Source organism: Pipra filicauda, unplaced genomic scaffold, assembly GCF_003945595.2.
Source record: "Pipra filicauda isolate LSUMZ 115617 unplaced genomic scaffold, ASM394559v2 scaffold13_size5146498_pilon, whole genome shotgun sequence".
NCBI classification, from domain to species: domain Eukaryota; kingdom Metazoa; phylum Chordata; class Aves; order Passeriformes; family Pipridae; genus Pipra; species Pipra filicauda.
This window is the reverse complement of record NW_024103874.1, coordinates 2,575,680-2,601,808: the sequence shown is the minus strand read 5'-3', so window position 1 is coordinate 2,601,808 and position 26,129 is coordinate 2,575,680. Positions and strand designations below refer to the sequence as shown.

Below are 26,129 nucleotides of genomic sequence, written 5' to 3'. Positions count from 1 at the left end.
CACAGCCAGGGTTGGGTGGCTGAAGGAGGAGGTGATGGCCGTAGTAAGTCACGGGATCCAAACGCAGTTTGCTCTTGGCCGTGGTGGTTTCGTTTCCGGTAATTCAGGCCGTGCTCTCGTGGTCAGGCCCAGCCCTCCCATGTGCGTCCGCGAGTCTTTCCTGCTCACGTCTTGTTTATTGGATAGTAAACACCAAAGGTTTTCTCAGAGTACGTGTGTGTGTGTGAGTTGGGAGCAGCCTGGATGCTCTTGTAAGCGTCATTCCATGTGGGATGATGTACTTTCTTCCCCTTTCCCAGTCCTGTGTTAGTAGCTCAGCCATCGCTCTCTTTTTTTTGGATATAAAACTGGAACAGAAATGCTGACTTCCTTTGCCATTCCTTAAAAAGTAAAACTTGTGGATAACCATACTATATAAAAAACGATTTTTGTATTCTCCCAGCTTCTTAATAGAGAAAGAGGAGAAAACTGAAGGATTTAGGCTTTGGTGATGTACTTTTTGGGAAATGCATGATTTACAGATCTTGCCGGGGCATGGATTTTTTTTTTTTCTCCTTTATCTTCATCTGTTTTGCTTGGTAATTTCCAAGTCTGCACTGAACCTGAACACAGATTTTGGTACTCAATGTGTAAAGGGTGTAAGCAATTTCAACTACTTCATTTCAGAGGAATTCTTTCAGAAGGGTCATCTCACTCCTCCTGAATGACAGATACATATTTGTTTTATCAAGAGTGCTTATAAACACAGGCCCTCCCTTCCAGTTAGGGTTACTCAGGAAATTAGTTAATTAGTGATGTCTAAATCTTACTACATTCAGTGAAAACACTGGAGGGGTCTGTGTCTGGCCTTAGAAATCGTTATTTAAGATTTAGGGAACTACTTATGGTAGGTACAGGCTGGTATTTCCTGTAGTGGGAAAGATTATTTCGTGGAAATCACCAATAATTGCCTAAACAGCAGGAATAGAAGTTATTGATGGCACTAACACTGACAAGACAAATTACTGTTATGCTCAAGTTCTCTCTTTCTGCTGAGCTCCTCTGTGTAACCCCAGTCCCTGAGGAAGTGCTGCCAGTACAGTGCCACACTTGCTGTGTTCCTGAGGAACATTTGCAGGCAGAAGGTTCTGCTCTGGAAGCTAAAGAAGCTGTTCAGAACAGCTACTTCCCTTTGTCTTTGTGCACTGCTTTTGCAGATGAGTAATTACACGCTCTTGTTTATCCTTCTGAACGTGCACTTCTTGAGAGCAGCGTTTTTCCCAGGCCATGTAGTATTTGTGGAGTGTGGCCTTTCCTAACTGCATCCAAGAGAGGCTCTATAAACACCCAAGTGTTGCAAGCTGAACTTAAATTCTGCAAGATATTACCGAATAAAAATCTGGTAGCAAGATGGGTCTGATCCCCAGAAGGCAGCGAGAGCCTCACAGATAGAGATGAACAGTGTATGGGGGAAGGGTTTGGTTTCCAGTTGAACTTGGGGAGGCATTGCCTGTTTACAGCCTTGGTTTGTTGTTGGTGAAGCAGAAATGATGATTATTGACTGCTGTGAATTGCTTTGAGAGCTGTGGATAAACTGTGGGATGTAGGAGTGAGGTAATACTGTTCTCCCAGCCTGTGCAGTAGACTCTGCAGTTCCCAAGGGAGCTGACCAGGTTCACTCCTGGCAGCATTTCAAAAGTAAACAGCCATTTCTGCTTCCCTCTGTATATCCTTGTCTGCTCGAAAAGATATTTAACATCAGGTGCTGGAGTAGTGCCATTGTTTCCAATAGATGTTGTGATTAGCTTGGAGTATTTTGAGGGGAAGGTGTGCTACAAAAACTACTGAGTGAAGACTTAAAGGCTGGCTATGAATAACTGAAGATAATTGCCCTTGATGGAAAAATTAAATACAGTCATCATTTTTGTCCTGTTCTATAGACCAATCTCAAATGGACGAAAAACTCTAAGCTGACAAAAACATTTTAATTAAATACTGATGATAAGGGTGATTTTGGTATTTACCATCCCCTTCCAGCTTTCCAAATTTGTCCTTAAAACTTCAAGAATTACTACAAAAAATGGATTAAAAAAAAAAAAAAGTCACACATTTTATATTCGTTTCCTTAGGTGAAAAAGATACAGTTGTGGAAGGCAACGCAGCCAGGAATTTCAGCATACCAAAACCTTGTGATATAAAATCAAGATGTAAAATTCCTGAGAAGCTGTTATTACTAGACAGCTACAGACCGTGACCTGCCTAGCAGGTATTATAGCTTAAATCTAACTCATTTTTTATGGTCTTCAGTGCTCTTTGAGGTTTCTTTACATGCAAAAAATGTAACAGAAGGTGTGAAGTGGTATGTAACGATTTGTGAAAGTAAGTTGCACAAGCATTTGGATAGCTGTGCTTCAGACCAACCTCTAAATCAATTAAAGTCCAGATCAGATCATTCATGAATCACGAATCATTTCCATATGAGAACTTTTCCGTGAGTCCGATAAATAAATCTCCATAATCAAAACCAGGACTGCCACTTGCCTGCAGTGGTGGTGACAGAAGGAAGGGACAATGGAGGAGAGAAATTCAATTATGTTCACATGAAATGTTCTTTCAGATGAAACACTTTGGAACAGCAAAGACAGCCTGCAGTATTTCTGCTGTTGCTGCCACATAGAGGGATTTTTGTTGTCACACAGAAATTTCATTTAACCCTGCGAGGGGACTTTGTCTTGCAATAATGAAAATACCCCAGTGTAGGTGCTTTACCTGTAGGAAGGTATAGAGTGAAAATGCCAAGCCACTGATGGTCAAACAGTGACAGTGGGATGTTATATTTATGGGCAATTAAAAGAGTGAGGTCTGGAAAATTGCTGCTTCAACAGAGTTACAGAAAAAAACCTGGCTTGGCTAATTTTTACAGTGTGTCTCAACCATAAATTCCTCCTTTATGTCAACGGAGCTGCTATTTTCTGTGAAATCCTAACTGGAATAGATGTATTTGATTAGAGTTTTGAGATGGACTTACTATTTTTAGGAGGCAAGGACTGCATAAAGAGCTGTTTAATTAGGTAATGTTATACTTTTAGTTTGGCACATTTCTGAAATTCCAAGGATTTTTGGCTTCCTGTAGAAAGCAAACTTCTGCCTTTTAGGCAAATGCTGTGAGTGTTTGAACCTTTCATGCTTTCTTCTGCTTATGACCACTTTTGACAGATTGCTGGATGAGTTAATAATCTTAGATATCCTTAAATGCCTCCTTCAGTGTAAGCAGGTCATCGGGCAACAGAAAGTTCATTTACAAGTTTGTCCTAATGACCCATCCACCAATGTTTGTAATCATTCAAGGCAGCTTGCCTCTTTCTGCCAAAATCCTCTGAAAGACCGGGGTTTTCTAGGGTAGGAAAGGAAAGAATTGTGTAAATATGGGAGGAATTAACAGAAAAAAAATGGGTACAGTTTGATTTAAAAGTTTATTTAAAAGAATTAAAATATATAGTCAGACTTCTTTTGATCTGTTTTCATAGAATTAATGTTTTAGTGTTCCTATTGCTGTAATACATAAACTTTGAGAGATGTCACATAGTATTTCCTCTCCTTAATCATATATAAGGCACTTTTTTAGTGATGTTTAGCCTGTATTTGAGCAAGGTCTCTCTTTGTCTCTATAGAAGAGATACAGCAATGGGCAGCAGAATTGGGTTTGTCTGTATAGTTCCAAAAACAAGGTTTTGTATTTGAGAAACTGGAACAAAGACTGGACAATTACAATACCATTCATATGATGCTGGTAACAGAAAACGTGAATAAATAGTAGGAATAATGTCTTTCTAATGGGTTTACATCTACAACAGCTGATGATTTAAAAGCACACTTCAAGTGCAAACAACACTCCAGGTAAGGTTGGTAATCGTTTAATCATGAGGGATTGGGCTAATATGCACATTTGACAGAGAAATTGAAAATTTCCAGAGGAATTTTTCAAGAAATTTATGTTTTGTACAACATGAAATGTCCCTGTGGCTCTTAAGTGAAAAAACCACACTTGATAAACATCTGAAGGCTGCTTTCCAGAGATGAAATCTGCAAACAATGGAATCTGCAGTAGGAGAGACAGATGAAGCACAAAAAGTGGTGTGCAAACTCTTTACTATTTACAAACAGAAGAACACTTGAAAAATAAAAGCTGACTTACTTAGGAACTTTCTGGATGGCTGATGTCCCAATTCATACTGTTAGACAACTCCTTTATAAAAGTGATATTAAAGATTTTAAAAAAGAAAAAAAAGCCATGCCTTATTGAGGCCAGCTGAGGAGAGACACTCCTATAAAGAATGCTGGCAACTGTGCAAAAAAAAAGTTGTTGCAAGATTGTAGTGCAGTTCCTTTTGCTGCAGCAGAGGTGACAGATGCTGGAGGCCTCTCAGTTCAGACACTGTAGCTGTGCCATGTCCTTTCTTCACCAGCATTTCTTCGATATTAGGAACAGGGAGTGTGAAGCTCGTGTTTCTTCCAACAGGCAGTGTTTGTTTTGAAACTGGTGTTTTTCACACAGTGAGACAGGCACAGTAGAAGGAGTTTGGCAACAGGCATTGCCTTTTGAAATAAATGATAGTGCAGCATGTGTGGAAATAAAGGCTTTGAGACCTGTTTATGAAGACAGTGCATGTGACTGGGAAAACGCGTGTACTGGGTTTGCTCTGTGGTGTTTGGGAGAAGACATTTGGAACATCAGTGAAATAAATGAGCCTCACAGTAAAATACCCTTCTCAGGAACCCTTTGCTCCTGGTATTTCATGTCCTGGGACAGAGGGCCCAGTGCCCACACTGCCTTCTCTGGAAGGCACATGTTGGAACAGCTTGGCTGGGGCTTCGGGGTGTGCTGCTCTTAAGGACACGTATGAGATCCTACACAAATTTGTACCTCAGGATTTGGACACAAGCAACTGGGATGTGCATGTCAATATTACTGGTACTGGCAGTGGGTGCAATATTGAGGCGTTTCTGAGCAGCTCAGCACAGTGAACTCTATGTACATGAGTTTCCTTTCTGGGATTCTTGCAGGGAATGTACATTGCCAGTGAGTTGCTTCATGCCCCTTGCCTAGTTTTCTCTGGGTTTTCCCCTAAGACTGCAGTTCCTCAGTTTAGACTAATGGTAATAACTTGTCAGTGTTCTTCTAACCCTTCTGGTTGAAAGCATGTGGGGGGACTGGAACCAACCAGCCAAAGCAACACTTACCTTGTTTCAGGACAACCAATGTGTGCCTGAATGCACAGGCAGCCATAACCAAAGAAAACAGCTTTTCAGACCTTTTGTATGCCCCAGTTCTCTCCTGAATCATCACCAGAACCCCTCAGTTCCATGTGTGCCTGCTCCTCTATGTAGTGTTGTGCAGACTTCTTGTTTCACATAGGCAATAGCTGACCAATTCTTTGCAAATGTTCAAAGAGGTACAGTGGCAGTTCCACCACAAGGCATTGATTCTTCACATGTTCTCTAGGATGACCAGAAGCACTTATAAGTAAAAATGTTTCTTAGAGAGAAAAACTGCTTTGACCTGGGTCCATAGGGATCCTAACATGGACATTGGCTTTGGTCTTGCCCTTGTGTTAGTGTTTGCAATAAGAGCAATTTGCCCAAGATCCCATAATGAGGTAGCAGAATCAGAATTCTGATTCAGGGGTTATTGAACTCTAATGCAGAATTTCCTCCCCTTAAGTCTTCTTTTTTTTCTTCTCTGCTTCTCCAAATACAGAGTGTTCAATCTCTTTGGAACTTGGCTTAAAGACAGAATGTTAATCAAGGACAAACCTCAGGATCTGGCACAGGTGTTTTGAACGTATTAATTCATGATCAGATTTGTGTAAAGAAAGGTTTTACACTGAAGAATTCAAATGCTTAGGTTCAATCTGGATCTTAGTTGCAGTATCTTAAATAAAACACTGAAAACGTGACCCTGAGCTGACCCGTGACTATTCAAATTGACACCAGAAGGGGATGTAAACTGACTTCATTGTGAAACCAATGGATTCCTCTTCTGTGGTAGATACAGGGAAACAAGGTACAGATTTAAAAAAACATCCCTTTGGGAACTGCATCTTAATGGTATCACAGTTGCATAAGCATATGCATAGTTCCAGGAATCTAATGGAGCCTCTGGGCTTTGATTTTGCATTTGCTTTTCTCTAGTTATGTGGTTCACCTCATGCACTAGCCATTCAATATATCTTTTATATTGCTACAATAGTTTGCACATTTATTTTTTAATGACAAAAGGCTCCAACCCTCTTCACATCTGCATGGAAAGTATTTGCATAGCCAAGGACTCACCCCAAAGGCAGCTCACCTCCAGAGCCATATGGATTGCCAGGTCTGGAACACCAAAGGGGAGCACTGGGACACTGAAGCATTTCCACATTTAGTCAATTCTTTGAGGGGGGAGGGTGAGAGGAATAATTATAAAAACAAGACTGCTAACTCAAAATGAACTATGAAAATAAAAATTACCATTATTTAACTGATTGCAGTAGAACAAATAATTCCTGGACAGGTATGGTAAAAGTATAATTAATGAAACATATAAATAGTCACTAACTCAAGGGAGAGCTGGTTGACACTCTGTGAAACAGCTTTAGCAGAAATGATTCGTTAATAAATGGGACTTGTTGTCTAATGGAATTTCCATTATAAGCAGTAAAAAGGAAACTCTCACATTCTATAAGAATATTTCATTGTTTAACATACTGGCCCTTTAGTGTCTAAATTACCTTGTCCATATAGGGTTTTTACAAAAATATTTAAAGGAAAAAATGGTGTCTGAATGTCAAAGACTTGTAATCAAGTTGTTGTTAAGGGACTTGAACTTCAACCAATTCCATTTATGTTGCTGGAGACATTTGCAGGAAGTGTGAGCCAAGGTATCCATTTACCAGTGCCTGATGATAGCTCACAGTAAAGGTGTTTAGATACCTAAAGTAACCCAGAGGTGCAGCAGGAGTTTGCAGACCTACACATGTCCCTAACTTCTGAAAGTGGCACATTCAGGAAATGACCAGCACCCTGGTCTGTTCTAAAATGCACAAGGATCATACTGAAATAAAACAAGGGAACTAATCTAGATCTGAGGAGGGGTGTTCCATGTGGACACTGGGGCCATTCTGGGCTAAAACCTACTAAGAGCCCAAGGCTTCAGGGAGGTGTTTCCTGTGGCAGAACAGGAGCCGAGACTTGAACCTCAGCCCAAGCCCCTGCTGAAGCTCAGTTGTGCTACCAACTATCAGCATGGATCTGCAGAGATACCTTTGAAGTGCACATCAAGGCACATCTGCCTTCTAAAGCACTGCTGAAAATCTTGGAAGTCAAACTACTCTTTAAAATGTGCTTTTAAGCAAAGTTTGGAAAGGTACTACTGCAAGGCAAACAGAGAGTGCAATATGCTCTGTTTAACTTGCTTAGAATTTGAAATCTCTCAATCCTGACATTTCTTTGTAGCATAAAGCTCTCCAGATCAGGTTATATCTTTTGCATTGTAAAACTCCAGTAGTGAAAACAAACATTGTTTCCAGAGTCATCTGTTTGCAATTTTGCTTGATTACTCTTCCAATAGATTTCAAGCTGAGGATTGAAAGGTTTAATGTTCATATGGACAGAATTTGTTCCTTTTCTAATGATTAGTTTTAGCTGCATTATTCAGCCTTACTTATGTTAGCCTCCATTTTGCTTATATCAAGACACACGATTTTGTCTTCTTAAATCACCTTACATCAAATTGCCACGATTGTCCTCACCAATCTGTCACAGCAGAGTTATTTTTGTCCAGCTCTTCTGAAAGCCAGCTCCTAAAAACAGCATCTGAGTACGTGTGAGATGCCGGATGCTGCCAATGGGGGATCAATATAGGGATGACATAACAGGATAAGGATCTACAGAAGAACTCAGCTCCCAGGTTTTGCAAGCATTTTCTGTGTGGGGAGCAGCAGAAGCAACAGAGTGGTGTCCCCAAAAGCAGGCACAGGAACAAGGAGCTAGTTATTTTAATGCCCAGGAAACAAGATGAGCTCTGGAGGAGGACAGGGCTCCTTCCACACTCATGTCAAAGCCTGGGGCTTTCATGAGGCACAGCCTAAGAGGTGGAGGTAGTGGTGGAGACCTTTGTCTTCATGGCACTCACCCACTCGTGCTGATAAGTTTGCCTGAAGGGCTTTGCTGTAACATAAATCCTGTACTTCCTTCTGGGAACACAGGGAAAAAAACAGTGCTCTCCTCTCTCTCTCAGCCCTTTGCATCTGACAACTGTGTTCACATCTCCTCTCCTTTGAGGCTAAATGTCTTAAATTCTTCCAAGGTTCCCTTCCACATTGTTTTCTAGGCCTTTGGTCATTTATTGTTCTTATTGCTATTAACAATTTAAAAATGAACTTTTGTTACTGGGAAATAGAATGAGAGCTATGGAACCCTGACAGAATTAGAGCACATTTGGACATATATGGAGTAAGAGCTGGAACTAATTTGTTCTCTTACAAAAGTAAATACAAATGTCCTCAAAATAATATCCCAGACTAAGAATAATTCTGCAGTACACCTCACTGTGCTAATGTTATATGTTGAAAGAGCATTTAATTCTAACTTCTGCAAATAATCCTTTTATGATTTATCACATTTTAAGAGTTCTTAGTTCAAAACACTTATTGGTGGTATATGAAATTAATTCTGTGGATAATTTTTAAGAAATGTATTTCAAATTAGCTTAACACCTTCTAGTTAAAAATTAAAAATCGGTAAACTGAGTCACTGAGAGCTGAGGAATATTAATGCTGACATTTTCTATAAACATATGAAATTAGGTAAAAAGTATCTCATGGTTGTTAACTGTTCCCAGATGGAATAATGGTAGTTCAATGTCAGAATCCAGCACATAGAACTTTCAGGTATACGCTGTGGCTTAGGGATTTATTTGGAAATATCTACAGTAAACTTTGAAGTTTTCCCTCTTTTGAGTCTGATAGTTTGATATAACATTATTTCTCATTTTCATTCTTTTGGTGTATTCACATTGGACTGATTTTTGCACTAACTGTTAGTTGTACATTGACACGATATTTTCAGCTGCTGTGCAGAGTCCCCAAACCAAACCACTTGAAAGTGGATTTCCTGTAGAAAAACACTGGATTTTTCTTTCTTGAGGAAAAAGCAACAGTAGCACCTGTAGCCCACTGCTCGAGGGCTAAATCTACCTGCATGTCAAAGGAAGAGCCCAGTTTGTTTGTGGGGTTTATCCCAGGATTAGGCCTGGGTGGTTACATTTAGAGCAAAAGGGACACAAAATTGTAGTGTCACTTTTTATACACGGTTATTATCATGGAATGTTATTATATTTTCATAGTTCTCAGACTGCTGTAGGAGAACTCTCAGTGTCTTGAAGAAGGCAAGTTGTTGTGTGACCTGGATGTATGAATTCTGAGGGGAAAAAGTTTCCAGTTTGTGGTCATAAAGCAACATCAGGAGCATTATGTATTCTTCACAACAGAGCTTGATTATTTTTTAAAAAATCCCCAAAACTATACAGTGTCTTTAAAAAAAATACGGGAAAATAGTATGTGAAGTGGTTTTATAAAATAAATAATCTATTTTCTATAAACGTACAAAATCAGTTATACAGCAAGTAAGAAACTGATACAAATGCAATAACTGAAAGATATATTTAATTTTATAACTGTAATAATTTATTTATGAAATATATCCACATATATATAAAATATATCATATGTTTTGGCAAAGAGCTCCCTTTCTTGTTTCGAAGAAAATCTATTACCACTGATTTAAGCCCTATATAAACATTTGTACTGTTGATTTCTTTTCACTTTTCTTTTGGTCTCCATCTTTCTTCTTATAAAATATAATTTATTGTCATGGGGTTATAGTTTAACCTATGTGCCCTGGGGAAAGTCTGCATGAAGGTCAGTCAACCCAAAAAAAATTTGTCACAAGTAAGGGATTTCCTCTCTTCTTAAATAATATAGAACAGGGTTTGCAAAAGTTACTCTTTTTTCCTTGCTTACTCTTGCATCCTCGTAGCAAAAAGAAGTCCATAATTTCTGAAGACATCATTTACATTGAAAAATGTCCAGGGTTGGATTTAATCCTTATTGCCAAGTTTTCAAGTTATTCACTGATGATGTTTCAATGAAGATAAACGTGTGATTTGTAGTACTAACAGAGACAAATGTATGTGCCGTGGATGGTAACGTGGGCAGGGGCTTAGAACAGCAAATCTGAGTTACTCTGATTGTATGAAGCTTCATTTGAAGTTCCACAGTCCTACCTTTGCAGCTTTAGGAAAATTCTTGGGGCTGAATAATTAAAGTTCTGTTCACCAACTACAGTGCAACCTTAAATAATCACTGTGTTTTTGAATGGAACTTTGAAGTGCAGGAATAATTTGTGCCTAAATTAGGTAATCTATTGAATACTCAATGCATACTCTTAACTTGCTATAGTTTATAATAATATTTATATTAGCCATTCATATTTATTCTGCATAGATACTGTCATTTAAACATCTGCCACGAAGTTACAATATGATGATTCAGGCTTGCATACATTAACAAGAGAAATATTTTGCATCTGTTTATTCTGAATGAGAACTCATGTAGAGGCAATCTCTCTCTAGCTCACCACATTCTCCAATTACAGTTGCCTGCATAAAGCTGTGGATGGATTCCTCAGACACAAAGTGGAACAGTATGTTTCTATTGTACTCTTTGAAATCACAGAGGAAAAAAATGCTCCCTGAAACTTTGCATTGCTGAAGTTTGGATCTGCCTTTGAAGTTTTCTTCACTAGTGATACATTCCCTGCCAGTTCCATGATAAAGATTATCCTTTACTGAGACTCTCAGGAGGGGAACACGGGACAAAGCTTCCTCATGCAGGTTCACGTGCCCTCAGAGTGGCACTGCTGAAATGGAAGTGGTGCATCGCTCAATTCTCCACTGGCATCACACTGAAGCATCAAGTTTGTCCATCTCAAGGGAGAGTTGTAGTTTAAGTTCTTGTTTCTGAGCTCCAGCAAATAAATGTTAAAGCTTTAAAAAAAAAACAAACACAACAACCAAACTGCTTAATATTCAGCACTAACTGCCTGTTACCTGATAGAAAAGGGTTTATCTCCTTGATTACGTGTACCCAGAGTAATGAACGCTGCACAGTTGTCTGATTAGCTCTGCTCAGATAATCATAGCAATAAATCCAGCTTGAGGACTCCTAATCCAAGTGCTTTCCTTCATAGCAAAAAACTTTGGGTCATAGTGCGACTTATTTCAAAGTGGAAATATTTGAAACTGGCTGCTAGGTCCCAGTAATCTCTTTGTATCTGTTATCGAAAGCAGATTTATTTTTCCCCTCAGATGCTTTTTCCACAAGGTTCTTTTCTGTTTCTTTACCTTGACAATTCTAGTTTTACTGAAGCACTGCACTGGGACATGTAGCTTAAGTTGCTGCAGTGCTAAATGAGCAAAAACATGATAGACAGGAACAGCCCTTGCCCTAAAAAAAAAAAAAAAAAAGGCAAAAATATGTATTGGCTTATAGCCAAAGAATCCAACTTTTGAAGGAGTTAGTTAGCACAAGGGAGGTTGTAGTAGTTCTGTGCATAGTAAAGGTTATTTTAAAAATTACATATGGAAAAAACCCAAACAAACAACTCGGGCCAAATTCTGCCCTTATTTATAACATTCAATTAAAAGAGTTAAGGGTGCTGCAAATACAAAGAACGTTTATGGAAAATCACTATTTGTTTTAAATATTAAACATCTGCACCATACCTGATTGTTCAGAATCCTCCAGACTCTCTGTGCTACTGAATGAAGTTGTGTTCCTCTTCCCTGCATTGGTCTTTCTCCTCTGTCTTTTTCATTGATCCATGATTTCTGGAGAAGAGAGATTTTCCAAGTTTGTAAATGTGCTCTCATCAAGTCCCCTTATGGAGCCATTCATAAAAAGACAATGTGATGCTCTTTGTCAGACTAGATTAAACATTCTAGAATAGTGCAATATTCAGCATGCTCCTAACTGGGCAGATCTGGTGTTCTCAGAAACACCACATCATGGAAAGGAACAGCAAAATGAAAATTCCAAGCAGTACTGGCTGCCTCTGGCCTCTTTCCTTCACCTGCTAAACTCTGAGGTGACATACGAGTTCTCTCACTTTTGTTCTTTCTGTTCACTCCCCCGTCCCACTGGGGGGGAAGGGAACAAGCACCTCTGTAAGTGCTTGGCTGCTGGCCAGGGCTAACCCTCCACACTGGAGAGGGGAATTTTAGTTAAAATCAATGTGGTTTTTACTCAGTTCCATTTGATAAGTGCAACTTGATTAATTTATCTCTGCAAAATAGTCAAATCATGTAGACAGGTGGCAGCATTCAAGTACTCACCTTCTTCTGTCTTGCACTCTTCTGCAAAACTGCAAACACTGTTCATCCTGAGCATCCAAACAGGAACATCGAAATGAAGACTGGGAAGTACTTTGACTCTGGCCTGTAGACCTTTTGCCTCTAAAGCTGCCTCTGTAGTTAGACAGTCCATATGGCACAGTCCTCCTGTTGTGAGTCACACATATCGTGTATCTTAGAAGCCAATTAAAATGATATTCCATCTCTTTGCTGTTTTAGTAAAGAGATCTATTGATGCAAAGCAATAAATACTGGCACAAAAATCAAAACATACTCATATAAATAAGCAGTTCTGCCTATAAAAGATCGTAACTTCTGCCCAATTAGCTCTGGCTTTTGGGAAGTTATTAAGTAGCAGACAATCAGCTCTACTGGGAGAATTAATTGGCAACTACACAATCCAAAAAAAGATTGGAATACCTAACAGCTGATACAATTACAAGCAAGGTTATTGCTTATTTTACTCCTAATTCCTGTGTTGTGTTGCTCACCCTCCCCCAGTGTACAATATTTGTTATGTCCCGTGCCATGGCTGGTGTGAAGTGACAAATGAGCTGTGCTGATTTCACCAGACGAGTAACATCATGTAGTTGTGTCATCTTCATGATTCTGAGCCTGATTTGCCATTAATTTAATCATTGAGAAATGGAGACAACTGTCAGCATGATTAGTTCACTACATCATGTTTGGAACATGACCCTTGGAGTTACAGAGGTGAGAAACTGCTGGATAATCTTCCCTGTATGTATCTATTAATACCTTTCTACAAGAGATGGTGTTCTGTACTCCAGCACACCAAGAAATAGGATGAGGCAGCTCTCTGTATTTCCCTGCAGTCTGGCATGCTTTGCTCTTTAATGGGTTATAGTCAATCAATTCCTGCTGACATCCCCAAAAGGAGTTGGATGGTTTGGACTGATGTCATAAATTATTCTCCTTCAAGTTGTTAAAGAATCCCAAGTGACAGCAGCTGTCCACCACATGAAACTTCTGGAGACCCATAAAAGCTCCTGTGGACTTGAGGGATGGGCTAAGCAACCCACAACTCCACAAACACTAAAAATATGAAGGGAATCTCATGTTCACAAGCAAGTAAGAGGAGTGAAGAGAGTGGGAAAAAAAAAAAGGCAGGGAAGAGGAAGAGTAAATCTAGAAGGGTTACAGAAAGGTTACAGAACAAAGCCTGAATAATTAGTTTGCAACCACAACCTTCACGTAGTTCTTCTTACATTTGCTTTCATAAAAACATCATTAGGCTATTAATGGGAAAGCAGCAAATTTTCCATTTTCCCACACACATGGTGGGCTGAAAGGTTCAGAAACATTATTTTGGTGTAACATCAGTACAGTTGATGCAAATCATTTATTCAAGCCTCTGCACTTACAGTACGTATGAGCTTGTGCATCTTGTCTTTGACAGCCTGAGCCAGAGCACACCTGTCAGTTGGATTTATGATAAAATCATACTGAAAGGTAGAAAATCACAAGCAATATTTCTGTGTTAAGAGCCCAGGAAATGGTCTTTCTCCAGCAGATGCTGCTCTGCCTCACCTACATGCAGAAACTGTTGCATATTTTCCCTTTACTCCTATGCCCAGACATTGGGGGAGTCAAGAATATCCATATTTGTCTCAAAACACTTTAGGACTTGATTTTGGCCTCCCTTCTCTAACAGCCATTTAAAAAGCTTTTTGTTGTCTTTAGGATTAGGAGCGAGTCCCGTTTTATAACTGAAGAGTATTAATGGTTCCATACTGCCATCTGCTTTAGAATGATGAATGTTGAATGGCTAATGTAGGTAACTTCTAGTATAAATAATTTTGCTGTATGGTTGTATTTTTTATACAAATACTTTTTTTTTTCTTTTTAATTAAGTAATAGCTAGTATTTAGAGACAGGAACAGGAGGAAGTTACTTTATTTTTAACAAATCCTCTATGAAAACTGTCTGGTAAAATTCTATTATTCAACTTCCTGCTCAAATTGAGACTGAAATAGAAAGATTAATTTGGTGTGTGGTAGCCAAATAGGAAAGCCCTGTTTCATGACAGATAGTTTACCAAGGGATAAAGAAGCTACTTGCAGCTTTTGCAGATGTCATCCCACATTATGCTAACAAGACATAAAATACTGCAGTATGTTATTCTCGTTATTTAAAGTGGTTCCTTGTTAAAAAGACCACTCTTCCAAAATACAATACTGGTTTTTTTCACTCTAATTCTCTAACCCAGAATTTCTGTGGGACTGAGCTGCAGTTTGCCCTGTGTCAGAGGTTCTGCCTGAATAGCTGGAGAGGAAGAAGGGAATGTGTTTTATTCTTAATTGCTGCAGTTTGCAAATTAATGGACCAACTAGAATTGCCATCAACTTTCAATTTCACTTTAATACATCAGTGTGTGAATTACAGTGACTGAAGAACAGGCCCATTACCAGTCTGCTGTCTTTTCTAAGAAACAGTAAATTCCAGCAAACAGGGAGGGGTAGAGAATATAAATTAATTACAAGTGATAAGAGCCACAAATCACAGCCCTAAGCAAAGGAGGAAATTGGTATTTTAGATGCTGCTTCTGATCTTTCTAATGAGGTACTTCATGCTCTGTGAAACACAGAATGCTTATAGGAGTGTGGTTCATAACTTAGGAAATGTATTCAAGACCCCTTCGTTTTCAGTGGCCCAGAAATACCTGCTAGTGCTCTGACAAGTGTAAGAATTACCTGGAACATCCAAGTGAAGTTTTTATGTAAGCTAATGTGCAGATTTGCCCATCAGAGATAGAAATGTAATAATGCTCCCAATATGCCTGGTTTTCATTTCTAACCCAAAAATTCAAACCCAAACCAGAGATACTTCTACAGCAACCCAGTCTTTGCAACAGTGTTCAAAAAGAACCAAAAAATAGAGATGTTTTCTTGCTTGTCAGTTACTCTGATACAACTCATAAATCACAACGTTTAAGCAAATGTTAGTGTGTGTATGGTTATCATTCCAGCAGCTGAAAATGTTCGTGTTTCAAGTTAGTTCATGCCTCTTTCTCAGCACTTCAGAGGTGAGAGGAGATGCTGAGGAGATTCAGTTGAACAGGTATCAGAAGCATTTGCCTGGCAGCTTCTTAATCTTAGATTGTTACATGTGATTAACAGATGCTGCTCTTTTTTATTATTTTTGTGGTGTTGCAAGGCTCAGGTGCAAAATGAAGTAGAATCACAATTTCTGCACATTGAATGGGAATTATTGTCAGCATGTGATTGTCACCAAGCACTTGTGTGGCAAAAAAAGTCTCTTTGCTTTCTGTTTGAGGTGAGGCATCTGTTTTCTTTAGTCAAAGCTTGAGGACTTTAGTATACCCAGAGTAGTTTGTGTCTTCTCAGTGAAGGTGAAGATGAGGATCAGTTGGAGTAGGGCAGAGGCAGATTTGTTGGCTGGCTACCTGCTCCAGGCTTCTGGAGATCCTGAACAACCAGTTCCCTTACACTGTGTTCCTCATGCTTATGACCCAGTCCCTGGCCAAAGCACCAGCTAAGAGCCATTTCCAAATTTTTTGGAAAAAAAAAAAAAAAAAAGATAAAATTTGAATTTCTGACCTTTAACTAAGTAGGCAACATTTCTTCCTTTAGGAGAACAAGCTTCTCCTGAAGCAGTGAAATGGGTTTGCACTATTTAAGGGCTGTGCGTCCTTTATCCCTTTCTTCTCTACAAAGTGGAGAACAAGCAAACCTGTGTAGTTCTGGATCAGCCTTTCTGTCGTGCTTTGAACTGGTATCTGATTGGCAACACACAGATTTGTGATTTCCATGGAATTACTCTCTTTTGTGGAGTTAAGGATCATTACTGCAGCAAGTGAGGGAGTGCATAAAAGTCTGCACACTCAGTTTTAAAGCACTTTCTAGATTAGAGAAGGTCTGAGTTCAAGGAAGTAATTTCTTCTTGAATATAAGCTATTTGTTCTTTATTCTGTAAAAAATGCTAACACAACTCTCCAGTACTTGTAATTATTCCATGAGATGTAATTATGATTAGTCAGCGCAACAGATCTGTTAACTGAAGATAATTCCATGTATAACAGAGCAGCACAAAACTAATCAAAGCACAGTGTGCTTTGGATTTCTGCAGTGGAAGGGAATACACAGTAAATGTTCCTTCTAGAATTTTAAAAGGAAAAAAAAAAGTATAGATCTGAAGATTGGATAACAGATGCTGAAATAACCTAGATTATTTCTGTGCTTTGTGCCCACAAAACACAATCATAAAAGCTGTCCTCTGAAAGCCAGCTAGCTCTTGAAGCAAGATTTGGCCATTAAATTAACAGAAGTAGGGATTTTTTTTTTTTGAAAAAGGCAAAATTACTGACTAATAGTGGAACAGCCATTCTGAACCAGGGATATCAGGGAAAATTTCCCACAGAAGCAAACTGCCCATTGAATGATTACTGCCTTCAGGTCGAATTGGGAAGCCTAAGTCCTGCTGTCCCTCATTTATAGTGAATTCAGGCAGACAAGTCTAATTGGTTTATTTTAATTTTTATAACATGTGGCTGAGTTTCTCATGCTATGTTATAATTGACCTATGAGCTGCTATTATTTTCTACTTTCCCAGCCACTTAAACACAGTAGATACCTCCAGGGCACTGGAGAGTTTCAGCCAAAACAAAGGGATGAGGGGGTTGCAGCAATCATCTTAGATGCTGTGATTTCAGTATTCAGCAATATATTTTCTGGCCTGCATCCAGGCCAACGAGGCTCCCAACAGTCTCCAGTGTTTCCAGACAATCCTAAAATGTATGAGATCCCTGTAAGGACCACTGAGAACAAAGAACACAGAAAGGGAGCAAAATTTACCATCCTCCAAGTGAAACAAAATGTCTACGGAATGAAAGATGCTTGGGGGAAATAACAGATATTTCTATGTATGCTTTCATATAAAGCCACTGCAGTAATATTGTGTAGCTCTATAGATGAAGAGATCATTGGCTGTTCTGAAAGTTGGCTCCAACTCTTTCTGTAACAGACATATTTTTTAAGAGTGTTCACAATCAATGTGCCTCCCCTATTAACCCTTCCCTAGCATCATTATTTAAGCAGTAAAACACCTTCTTCAAAGAAGTGCCTGCCTTGTTGGTTTTGTCAGCCTAACCACATGCTCCATTCTCAGAAGCTGGACTTTTTCTGAGTAGCTTTTTGCACCTAAAGTAATTTTCAGAGGAAACAAACCTTTATCCTTTATAGCCACACCTTTCTTTTCCACATCCTCAGTGTAGTAGTAGCCAGTGTTCCTTGATACCGAACAGGCTGCTGGATGCAAATTAGCTTTAGTTCATTAGTTACAGCTAACTTAGTTAATAAGCCAAGGATTACACACATCTGCTTCATTGTCCAGTTTCACTGACCCCGTGAGTTCTTTGATTTCCCTCCCACTGGGGATTTCATGGTACCCGAGTCAAGTGCTGTGAGAATCTGGAGGCTTTTTATCACTATCCATCCTCCTCCTGTAGCTGTCAAAATGATGTTACATGTTTTCTTTTCGAAACATGATCAGAACAATATCTGAGTTGCTGAGCTAAAAGCTGGGGTACATTTCTTGAGGGAAGCAATATGAAGCAAAGATTGGGGTGAGGGGTGTCCATTAACACCCCAAATCCCCAGAGGGGCTGGGTAGAGCTCAATAAACTGAGCCGCTGTTTCACAGAAATACCTCTCTCAAAACAACTCTCAGCATATCCTTCAGTACTTCATACCAGTCCTAATCTGATCCCAGTTCTGTGGCAGGATATATGATTTTTGGTTTAAGTAATTAAATAAACTTTGGTGCATAATTTTCTGTCTGTCAGGCCCAAACTCCCTTTATTCCTTTTCTCCCTCTGACTGGCAGGGAATGTCATTAGTAAGTGGTTCTAACACAAAACCACTGAGGTAAATGCCAAAAGGCAGAACTGATGGGAAATAGGGATTAAAGGAATCAAATGAAATGTCAAATGGTAGCTTTTCAACCTAAAATTCAGAGTACTTACTGCTGAAGCCACTCCAGCAGTGCACACAAAGAACACACACTAATGTATGTTTCTACCACTCTCTACAGCCTGTTTAGTTCAAAATCCACCACAGGTTTAAAAACAAATAAAACAAAAACCTGGGGAAAAATAAACACGTGGTGTTAAAATATAAGGCTGATGAAAGTGAGTGTGGTTTGACAGCCCTCGAGACTGTTTATCCTTAGAATTAGACCAACACGAGTAGCAGTGGGGAAATCTCAAGGCAGTGGCCATCAGTGTCTCATCCCTCACCCTGTGTTCTGCAGGGCCAGCTCCTGCAGGGATGTGGGATTTTTAACTGCAGAGCCAAATAATTTTAAGTCTTTCTGGATACTGCTGTAAAAGGTCCATACTGTGTAAATAAGCTTTACAGGAAGACTAGGAGGATAGATTCTTCTTCTAGACTGAGGAGGGCACACAAGCTGTGCACATTTCAGACAGTAAGACACTGAAAGTGGGAAGTCAGTACACAGTCTAAACAAGAATAACTCTTTGAATAAACTGGCTAAAAGTCAGATCAGTTTGTCCATGATAAAATATAGCAATTACAGCAGAAGCCTGTTACTATGTTCAGTATATCTATGTGAAGTTTATTTTGTGCAAGACAAATAGGTTTCAGTGAATATGTGGGTAGTAAAGATTGCAAAATCAGGGCAAATTTCATTCAGAAAAATAAAATCAACTCAACAGAAGATTTATCACTTTTGGCACTTGGTTCTGATGGTTAACCATGTGCACTGTTTAGCTTCCTTGTTTCAGCTGCCTGGCTTGCAGCCACTGTTTTATCATCATGCCTTTGGCTACCAGGTATTTCCAATCTGATCTAAAGTTTATAACCACCTGCTTAATTGTTTTGCTGAACAAGAAATCTTTAGCTGTGTACTTTTATTTCCAGTAGAATACAGGACATCATCTATACATATTTAACGATGATTATCCAGAATTGAGGTAATTATAATACTCTGGAATATCACTTAATGCCCATGAGAATGAAATGCAGTCCAGTGAGGTGCAGGTAACAAAAAGCTGTTGTGAAGGAAAAGTCAGCCAGCAGAGCAGCAGTTAGAGCAGGAGCAACCAATGGGTTGCCTGAAGTCTTTTTCTTGTAACAGCATCCCAAGAAATCACTTCATCTCTACATGTGAGTAAAACCGTGAGTGAAGCCATGATAGGGCACAAATTGTTCCCATTCTAAGATGACTTTCTGATGGCAACCTAAGTCAGTAATGAGCAGAGATTGTTGACTTTTAGCTGTTGCAGAGCTGACTGCCTGTGCAATCGGCTGGTGTCTGTTCAGCTTCTGACAAGTTGCTAACAAAGCCATCCGTCATCACCTTCAGGAGAGACCAAAACAATTCAAGTGTACAAAAAGCCTTTCTCACCCCAACCAATGGTCTCCTTAGGTCAGGAAAACACATTTCTATTGGGAGCTGTCTGGAGCCAACCTAGTGCTAAAGGGTATCTGACCTTCATATGTTACAGAAACAAATTTATTAAGTGACGAAACATCAGGTCCTTTCAGGTCACCATGTACTCACACACCATGGAACACTCACCAGATCCTCTCCAATTTATCCCACACAGAAAAGCAACAGATACAAGTCAGCCCCTGCCCTTGTCCTTCCAAAGGAAATAGAACACGTGTTTAAGTACAGAGGATCAGAGCAGCAAACAGAGTGTTAGATCAAACTCTTCCTTTCACTTTGTCCATCCATCCAATTTTCCTGATGCAGAAATTCATGTAATTGGCAGACAGAACTCTTAGATCAGCATGTAAGCTGGTCTTTACAATGTGGTCACAGGATTTCATTCAGTTACTCCTCTCTTGAACATAATAGCAAATACAGAAAAAAGACATCTAGAAAAAAACTCACTTTTGCTTTGATTTAAACCCTTCGAAAGAACTGTTCTTATTTTTGGTGCTTAGTTTGAGTGAGGAATTGTCCTTTGAAAATTGTCTGGATTATTGCCATAAATTCTCATTGTAGTTTTATTTTAGAATTGAAGACCACTTGAGCATCTGATACTGTGCCCTCATGATAGCACCGCTTTCTTAGGAGTTGTCACCTTCTAATCTTTTACTAATCACTGAGAGCATCCCTGATGCTTCACACAACAACATTAATGTTAATTGAACCACATGTTGCTGTCACATACACAAATTCAGTTCATACTGAAATATAGAAGCCCTTTGAAGAAGTGCAGATCTAAATGTAGTCTTGTCTACATTTTCTTCTTTAACTTACAGAATTAAGCATCAAGTTGTGTCTGTATTACATCAGTGGGTACTGTTTAAAAAAACAATTCTTCTTTAGAACGTGTCTGTAGCTATAGATCAAGATAAGCACTTGACAAAAAAAATACATTGCAAACTAATTCCTGACTAATCAATCTTATCAGTGAGAACAGTTTACCAGCTTTTAATTATTTAATTATCTTTGTTATGCAAGCTTTGTCTACACCACATAATTGCATGATTCTGTTCTGACTTACCTGCCTTTCTTTAGGACATCTTCTTTTCCACTTAAGGCTCCCACTGTTCCCAGCATAAAAGACTCACTATGTCAATATAACAGGCTGATGCTCTTAGTGGTCTGGCCTAACAGCAGCGGTTCATGCACAAGTATAAAGCAATACTCAAAACATGTGCACAGAGATAATTTCTCTCTTAATTGGCACAAGCTGCAGTGAGTCAGAGGCTCCAAACTCTGCAGTTTTGTGCTTTTCTACAACTGTGCCCCTGCTTGATCTAAGTGGTTTCTCAGCAGGGATAGAATAGACCGTCTATCATCACTTTGCCTCCAACAGTTTCACTAAAAACTTTAACTGCTTTTCCAGAAAAGGAGGAGTGGCCATGACTAAGATTTGTTTTGAATGTATTACAACAATGCTTAACAGCATCTCCTGTCAGGAAAAGCAGAAGAAACCAGAGGAGGAAGTAAAGTTTGTCCTTGAAGTATGGAGGCAAGAGTAATGTTGAGAAAATATTAAGGAATTTTTGCGGGGAATAAGAAATGATAAAGTGAAAGAAATAAATCGGCAGGGAAAAAAAGGAAAAAATAATAAGCAATTATAGTACTTGACGTAGGAAATAAAACAAAACAAAAAGGCAAGTATATAAGCAAGAAAAATAGCAGAATCAACAGATGTCAGGAAAACTTCTCCAAACTTTAACACCATCTTCTGGTGTCTCACTGTGTGTTTGATCCTCAAAGTTGCATTGGAGCCAAGCTTTTAGTAAATATAAGAACTTCCAACAATGTGCGTACAAGAGCAACATAAAAGCCCCGTTTACAAATAAGTCACCAGGGGTTATTTCCAGTTAAAGGCAGTGGTGTAACCTGCTTGGGGTATTAGATTGCACAAGCAGGCCTGGTTTCACACATTCACATCCAGAAGTACCTTTTGACTTGCTGAGACATTACTCCAGGTAGGACAGCAGGGCAGAATTAGTGCCTGTTCATTCAGACATGTGATATGAAATCTTAATGCTGCTTCTGTTGCACTGAAATGCTCCAAAATGTCTAACACACTTATTTCAGTGACCTCCTCTGCCCTCATACATAAAAGCATTCCTGTTTCAGCCTAAAGGGAGATTTGGACAAGTACATGGCCTGCACACAGAGCTGCTCCTTTCACTGCTCACCTTCCTGGCTCAGGTCAGAAACAGCACAGGGAGCAGGACAGCAAAGCTGCCCACTTCAGACACTGACACACTCCAGGAAACTCAGTCCCTACTGGCCTAATTCCCTACTTTCCATCATCATCCACCCACTCTTTACCAACCCCAGAGGGCTCCCAGCATCCCAATTCACCCAGTTCCAACAGTGTTATTAGGTTATACAAGTTCATGTCTTTGGAGCAAAGTAGTTAACATGTATATTCTATGTGAATATTTAGTATTGACATTGAATGTATTCATTCCATAGTTTGCATAGAAATGTCCAGTCACATAAAGGTTATAAAAAGAGAATTTCCTAATACTCACATCAAAATATTACAGGCTACTCTATACCCAGTGGGGGTGGACTTGACAGAGCTGAGAAATTTGCTGCTATTTATGTACAACTGACTTCAGTTAAACAAGCAGAGGCTTAGAGCCCCAAGTGTTTAATATTTGGATTATTATACATACTTCATTGCTAATGCTATAGGTATCACTAAAACATTAGATACCTCTATGTTCTTTTTTTTTCTTTTTTTTTTTTGTTCTTTGTTTTGTGATGTTTGCACAAAACTTTCAGGTAGGAAAAAATTCTCCACATCACTGAATTAATGCACACTAAATACTTTCCCCACTGGAATGAAAATTGTAATTCCTATAGAGTTAAAACAGGATATCCTAAAGAAAAAAAAAAAGAAAGAAAGGAAAGAAAAAGAGGAGTGTATGTTTAAAATTAGCAGTGGTCTATTTATTCAGTGTGTAGGGGAAAAGGAATGTCATTCCCCCGTTTTCACTGGTGAGCTCTGACTTAAATTTACTGAGTCATAAATATTTGGCTAAAATAACTTTATGTAATCCTGGGGTGGATTAGTGCAGGTATGGAACTCAAAGAACTGAATGACTTGTGTGAATACATGATACTTACAGGTTGGTAGAAGTTCAAAAGACATCATCAGACATGGCCTCTGGCCAGGACACACATGTGAATTTACAAATTAAGTGCCCTAAACCCCATTTGACTTAACCTATTTTACTGCTATTTTCTGGTGTTTTTTTACTCCTTTTGTTATTTTAATCTGATTAAAAGCTTTGCAATTGATTCAAAGGCAGATCTGGATTAGTGCAACTGTACCTAAACTTTAGTCACTGAGGTACTTAATGGCGTGTGTAGAAGTTCACAGTCATACAGCCTGAAGAACTTGAATTCCTAAAGTAATTTGGTTTGGGGTTCATCTGATCTCCTGATTATTTTTTTACTGAACTGATCACTGTGGTTGCTACAGGACTGAAACCTAATATCCTTAAGTCTTAGTTACTCAACAAGACAGGATATATACAATGGTGTAGAGAAAGGAGGCCTCAAACCTTCGGGATGTAGGCAAAGTGTCACCCTTCCTGATGATTTCTTTCCATTAAACACTGTCAGTACCAGACCCTGCTTTTCTGCACGTGTGCTCCACCCCCAGTGCCCTGTGTGGGGCTCCCAACTTCCAATCCATGAGAAATGTCTTCAAAAACTGTTTTTATTATGACTTGAAGTATAATGATGACTTATGTTTGCCATTCCACAAAGCATAATTGCAAAAGGCTTTCTTTTGTGACGTCTTAAAATCTAGTGTATTGAATTTAAAAAGAAAAAAAAAAAAAAAAGAAAATCATTATTTTAACGTACCGGTATTTTTCTATTTTAATTTTTATCCAAACCAGTACAGTTGCACAGACAATCACACACTGTTCTTCCCTTCCTATAGAGTGGGTTATTAGGAACAGATTTCTCCCGGAAAATACCCGCTGTTCCCTTATTTCACTCAGGCTGTGCCCAGCACACGGATGGTACCTGGACCGCGGGAGGGGAGGTCACCGCGCCGGGCGCTGGCGGCACCCCCTGTGCCCCCTCCCGGCAGGTGCCGAGGTCACCACGCTCCCGGGGGCTCGGGGGGGCTGCCCGGGCTCCCGGGGCAGCGCTCGGGCTCCCTCGTCCCGCCCTGACCCCGCCGGGGGCGGCTCCGCCTCCGGCTCCCCCCGCCCGGGCCGTCCCCGCGGGGTCCCCCGGGGGCCGGGCAGGGATCCCCCGCCCGCTCCCTCCCGCCGTCCCGCTGCCTCCGCCCGCCATTCCCGCCGCACTCACTCGGGGGTGTTGATCCAGATGATGTCGAGGTGGCAGTAGTACACGCACTCCTTGTCCTTGTAGGTGTAGCAAGTGCAGCGCCGGGCCCGCGGCCGCAGCCCCCCGCCGTCCGCCCTGGCGCGCCCGCCGCCCGCCGCCGCCGCCCCGCTCGCGTCCCGCTCCCGGTGTGCCGGGTCCCCGCCCGCGGGGAGCGCCGAGCGGGGCCGGGGCAGCGCGGACCCTGCGGGGAGGCAACAGCAGCGCTCAGCTCCCGGAGACCCCCTTTGTAACAGCACCCGACCCACCCCGGCTCCCCCAGGAGTTTCGGGGCGCTTAAAGCACCGTTATGTTTTCGCTGCCCCACAGGGATGCATCGCTAAGGCAGCGCTTTTGTTTCAAACCTACGCACGGCCAAATGATGTCTTTTTGGAGTTTGGTTCTTTACCACTCACTCCCGGAGCGGGCTGTTGCTTCACAGCCTTTTGGAAGGAGGAAAAAGGAAAAAAAAAAAACCAAACAACAACAAAAACACGAACCCACCCAGCCTTTCTTTGTGTGCATGCGTGGAAGTGGCAAAGAAAGAAAGAAATTCGAGTTACCTGCAGTCGACGTAATCGTAAGTCCAAAGAGGAACAATAAACCCAGCTCCATTAAACCCAAATTGCACGCTGGTTAACTGCAGGCAAAGGTGAACTGCAGGGGCGACTGAACCGTTCCAGGAGGAATCACTTCAGGTTGGAGGCAGGGAATATCCTGGGGCTGGCGGCACACGCTGCTCCCCGGAGTTAGTTCCCACACGGAGGTGTGATTAGCAGTTCTCCCTTGCAGTTATTTTCCTCCAGCGCAGGCTTAGTCCTGAAGCGGGGAGAGCGTTGTCAAAAGAAGGGAAGATCCATCGCTTGGCTTTTCCCACACACACCTCCCACCCCACCCCCAAATCCGATCAGAAAGCGGAGCTGCTGTTTTCCAGCTGCAGACGCCTCCCACCCGGACAGCTGCCGGCCTCCCCCGGGGCCGGGGGGCGGGCACGGCCCCCGCTCCCGCCCCCCGCTCCCCACCCGCCAGGTACAAGCAGGGGTAGAGCAGCACATCCTCCCGGAACAGCCCGGCCGAGTTGCTAATGCTGCTCCTGGTTCCTCGCTTGTCAATGATCTGATCCTCTTGCTCCATGTCTAATTCCAGGAGGAATCGCTTGTGCGATGGAAACGCAGCGTTTTGACTCAAAGCTGGGCTACGTCTTTTGAAATTGTTTGGGGCTTATTTTCTCCCCAAGACTCTGCCAGTGATTCCCCAGGCGAAATTAAGTCAGCAATTAATTAATACTTTCGTTTCTCCAGTTACTTATGAGCACCTGTTTGTGGACAAACCTACCTAGAGTGTAACACTAAAGGCAAAAGGGGATTTCATATTGTGTGAAATACCTGATAGTTGGGCCTAGAAAAACACTCCTGCATGTGGCCCCATTTTCTATTGTAATATCAGCTCTTAGGTGATAATAGGTAAGGGTTTAAGGGAGTTGGCTCTATCTTTTTTTACAGTAGTATGTGTAGTATGTCCTGTTATAGGAAACATATGTTATAGACAGCACATGGAAAAATGTCACAAATTTAATTGTGGATATTTTAAATCAAAACACAATGTTTCATTTAAGAATATTTCAGTACTAAGAGAAAGAACTCAGCCAAGATTTCTTTCGTGTATCACACCAATTTGACATATTCACTAAAATGTGGTTTGTGTGTAGCAAAGTAGTTGCAGGATCACCCAGGTTACGTTATCCCTGTTCTCTACTGCCTCACATTCTTCTCCAGCCCTGCCCCCAATTCCAGCTTCTGGTGTGGACTATCCAGTAACACTTGCAAAAAAAAAAAAAGCCTCATTAAGATGCCATGTTTTGTCAGTT

At 40.5% G+C, this 26,129-nt stretch overlaps 1 protein-coding gene and 1 long non-coding RNA gene across 2 annotated transcripts in view; one reads left to right on the top strand and one right to left on the bottom strand.

Annotated features, from left to right (window-relative positions):
- Window positions 1-26,129, top strand: part of LOC113982380 — a 119,572-nt gene that overhangs the window by 42,119 nt on the left and 51,324 nt on the right. The window lies entirely within an intron of this gene.
- Window positions 10,596-25,100, bottom strand: EDN3 (endothelin 3). Its single transcript, XM_027710532.2, has 5 exons — window positions 24,826-25,100; window positions 24,248-24,467; window positions 12,413-12,577; window positions 11,804-11,908; window positions 10,596-11,065 (listed from the first exon to the last, which is right to left on the bottom strand). The coding sequence occupies exons 1-4, from the start codon at window positions 24,875-24,877 to the stop codon at window positions 11,836-11,838; spliced, it is 510 nt and encodes a 169-aa protein (XP_027566333.1). The 5' UTR covers window positions 24,878-25,100; the 3' UTR covers window positions 10,596-11,065; window positions 11,804-11,835.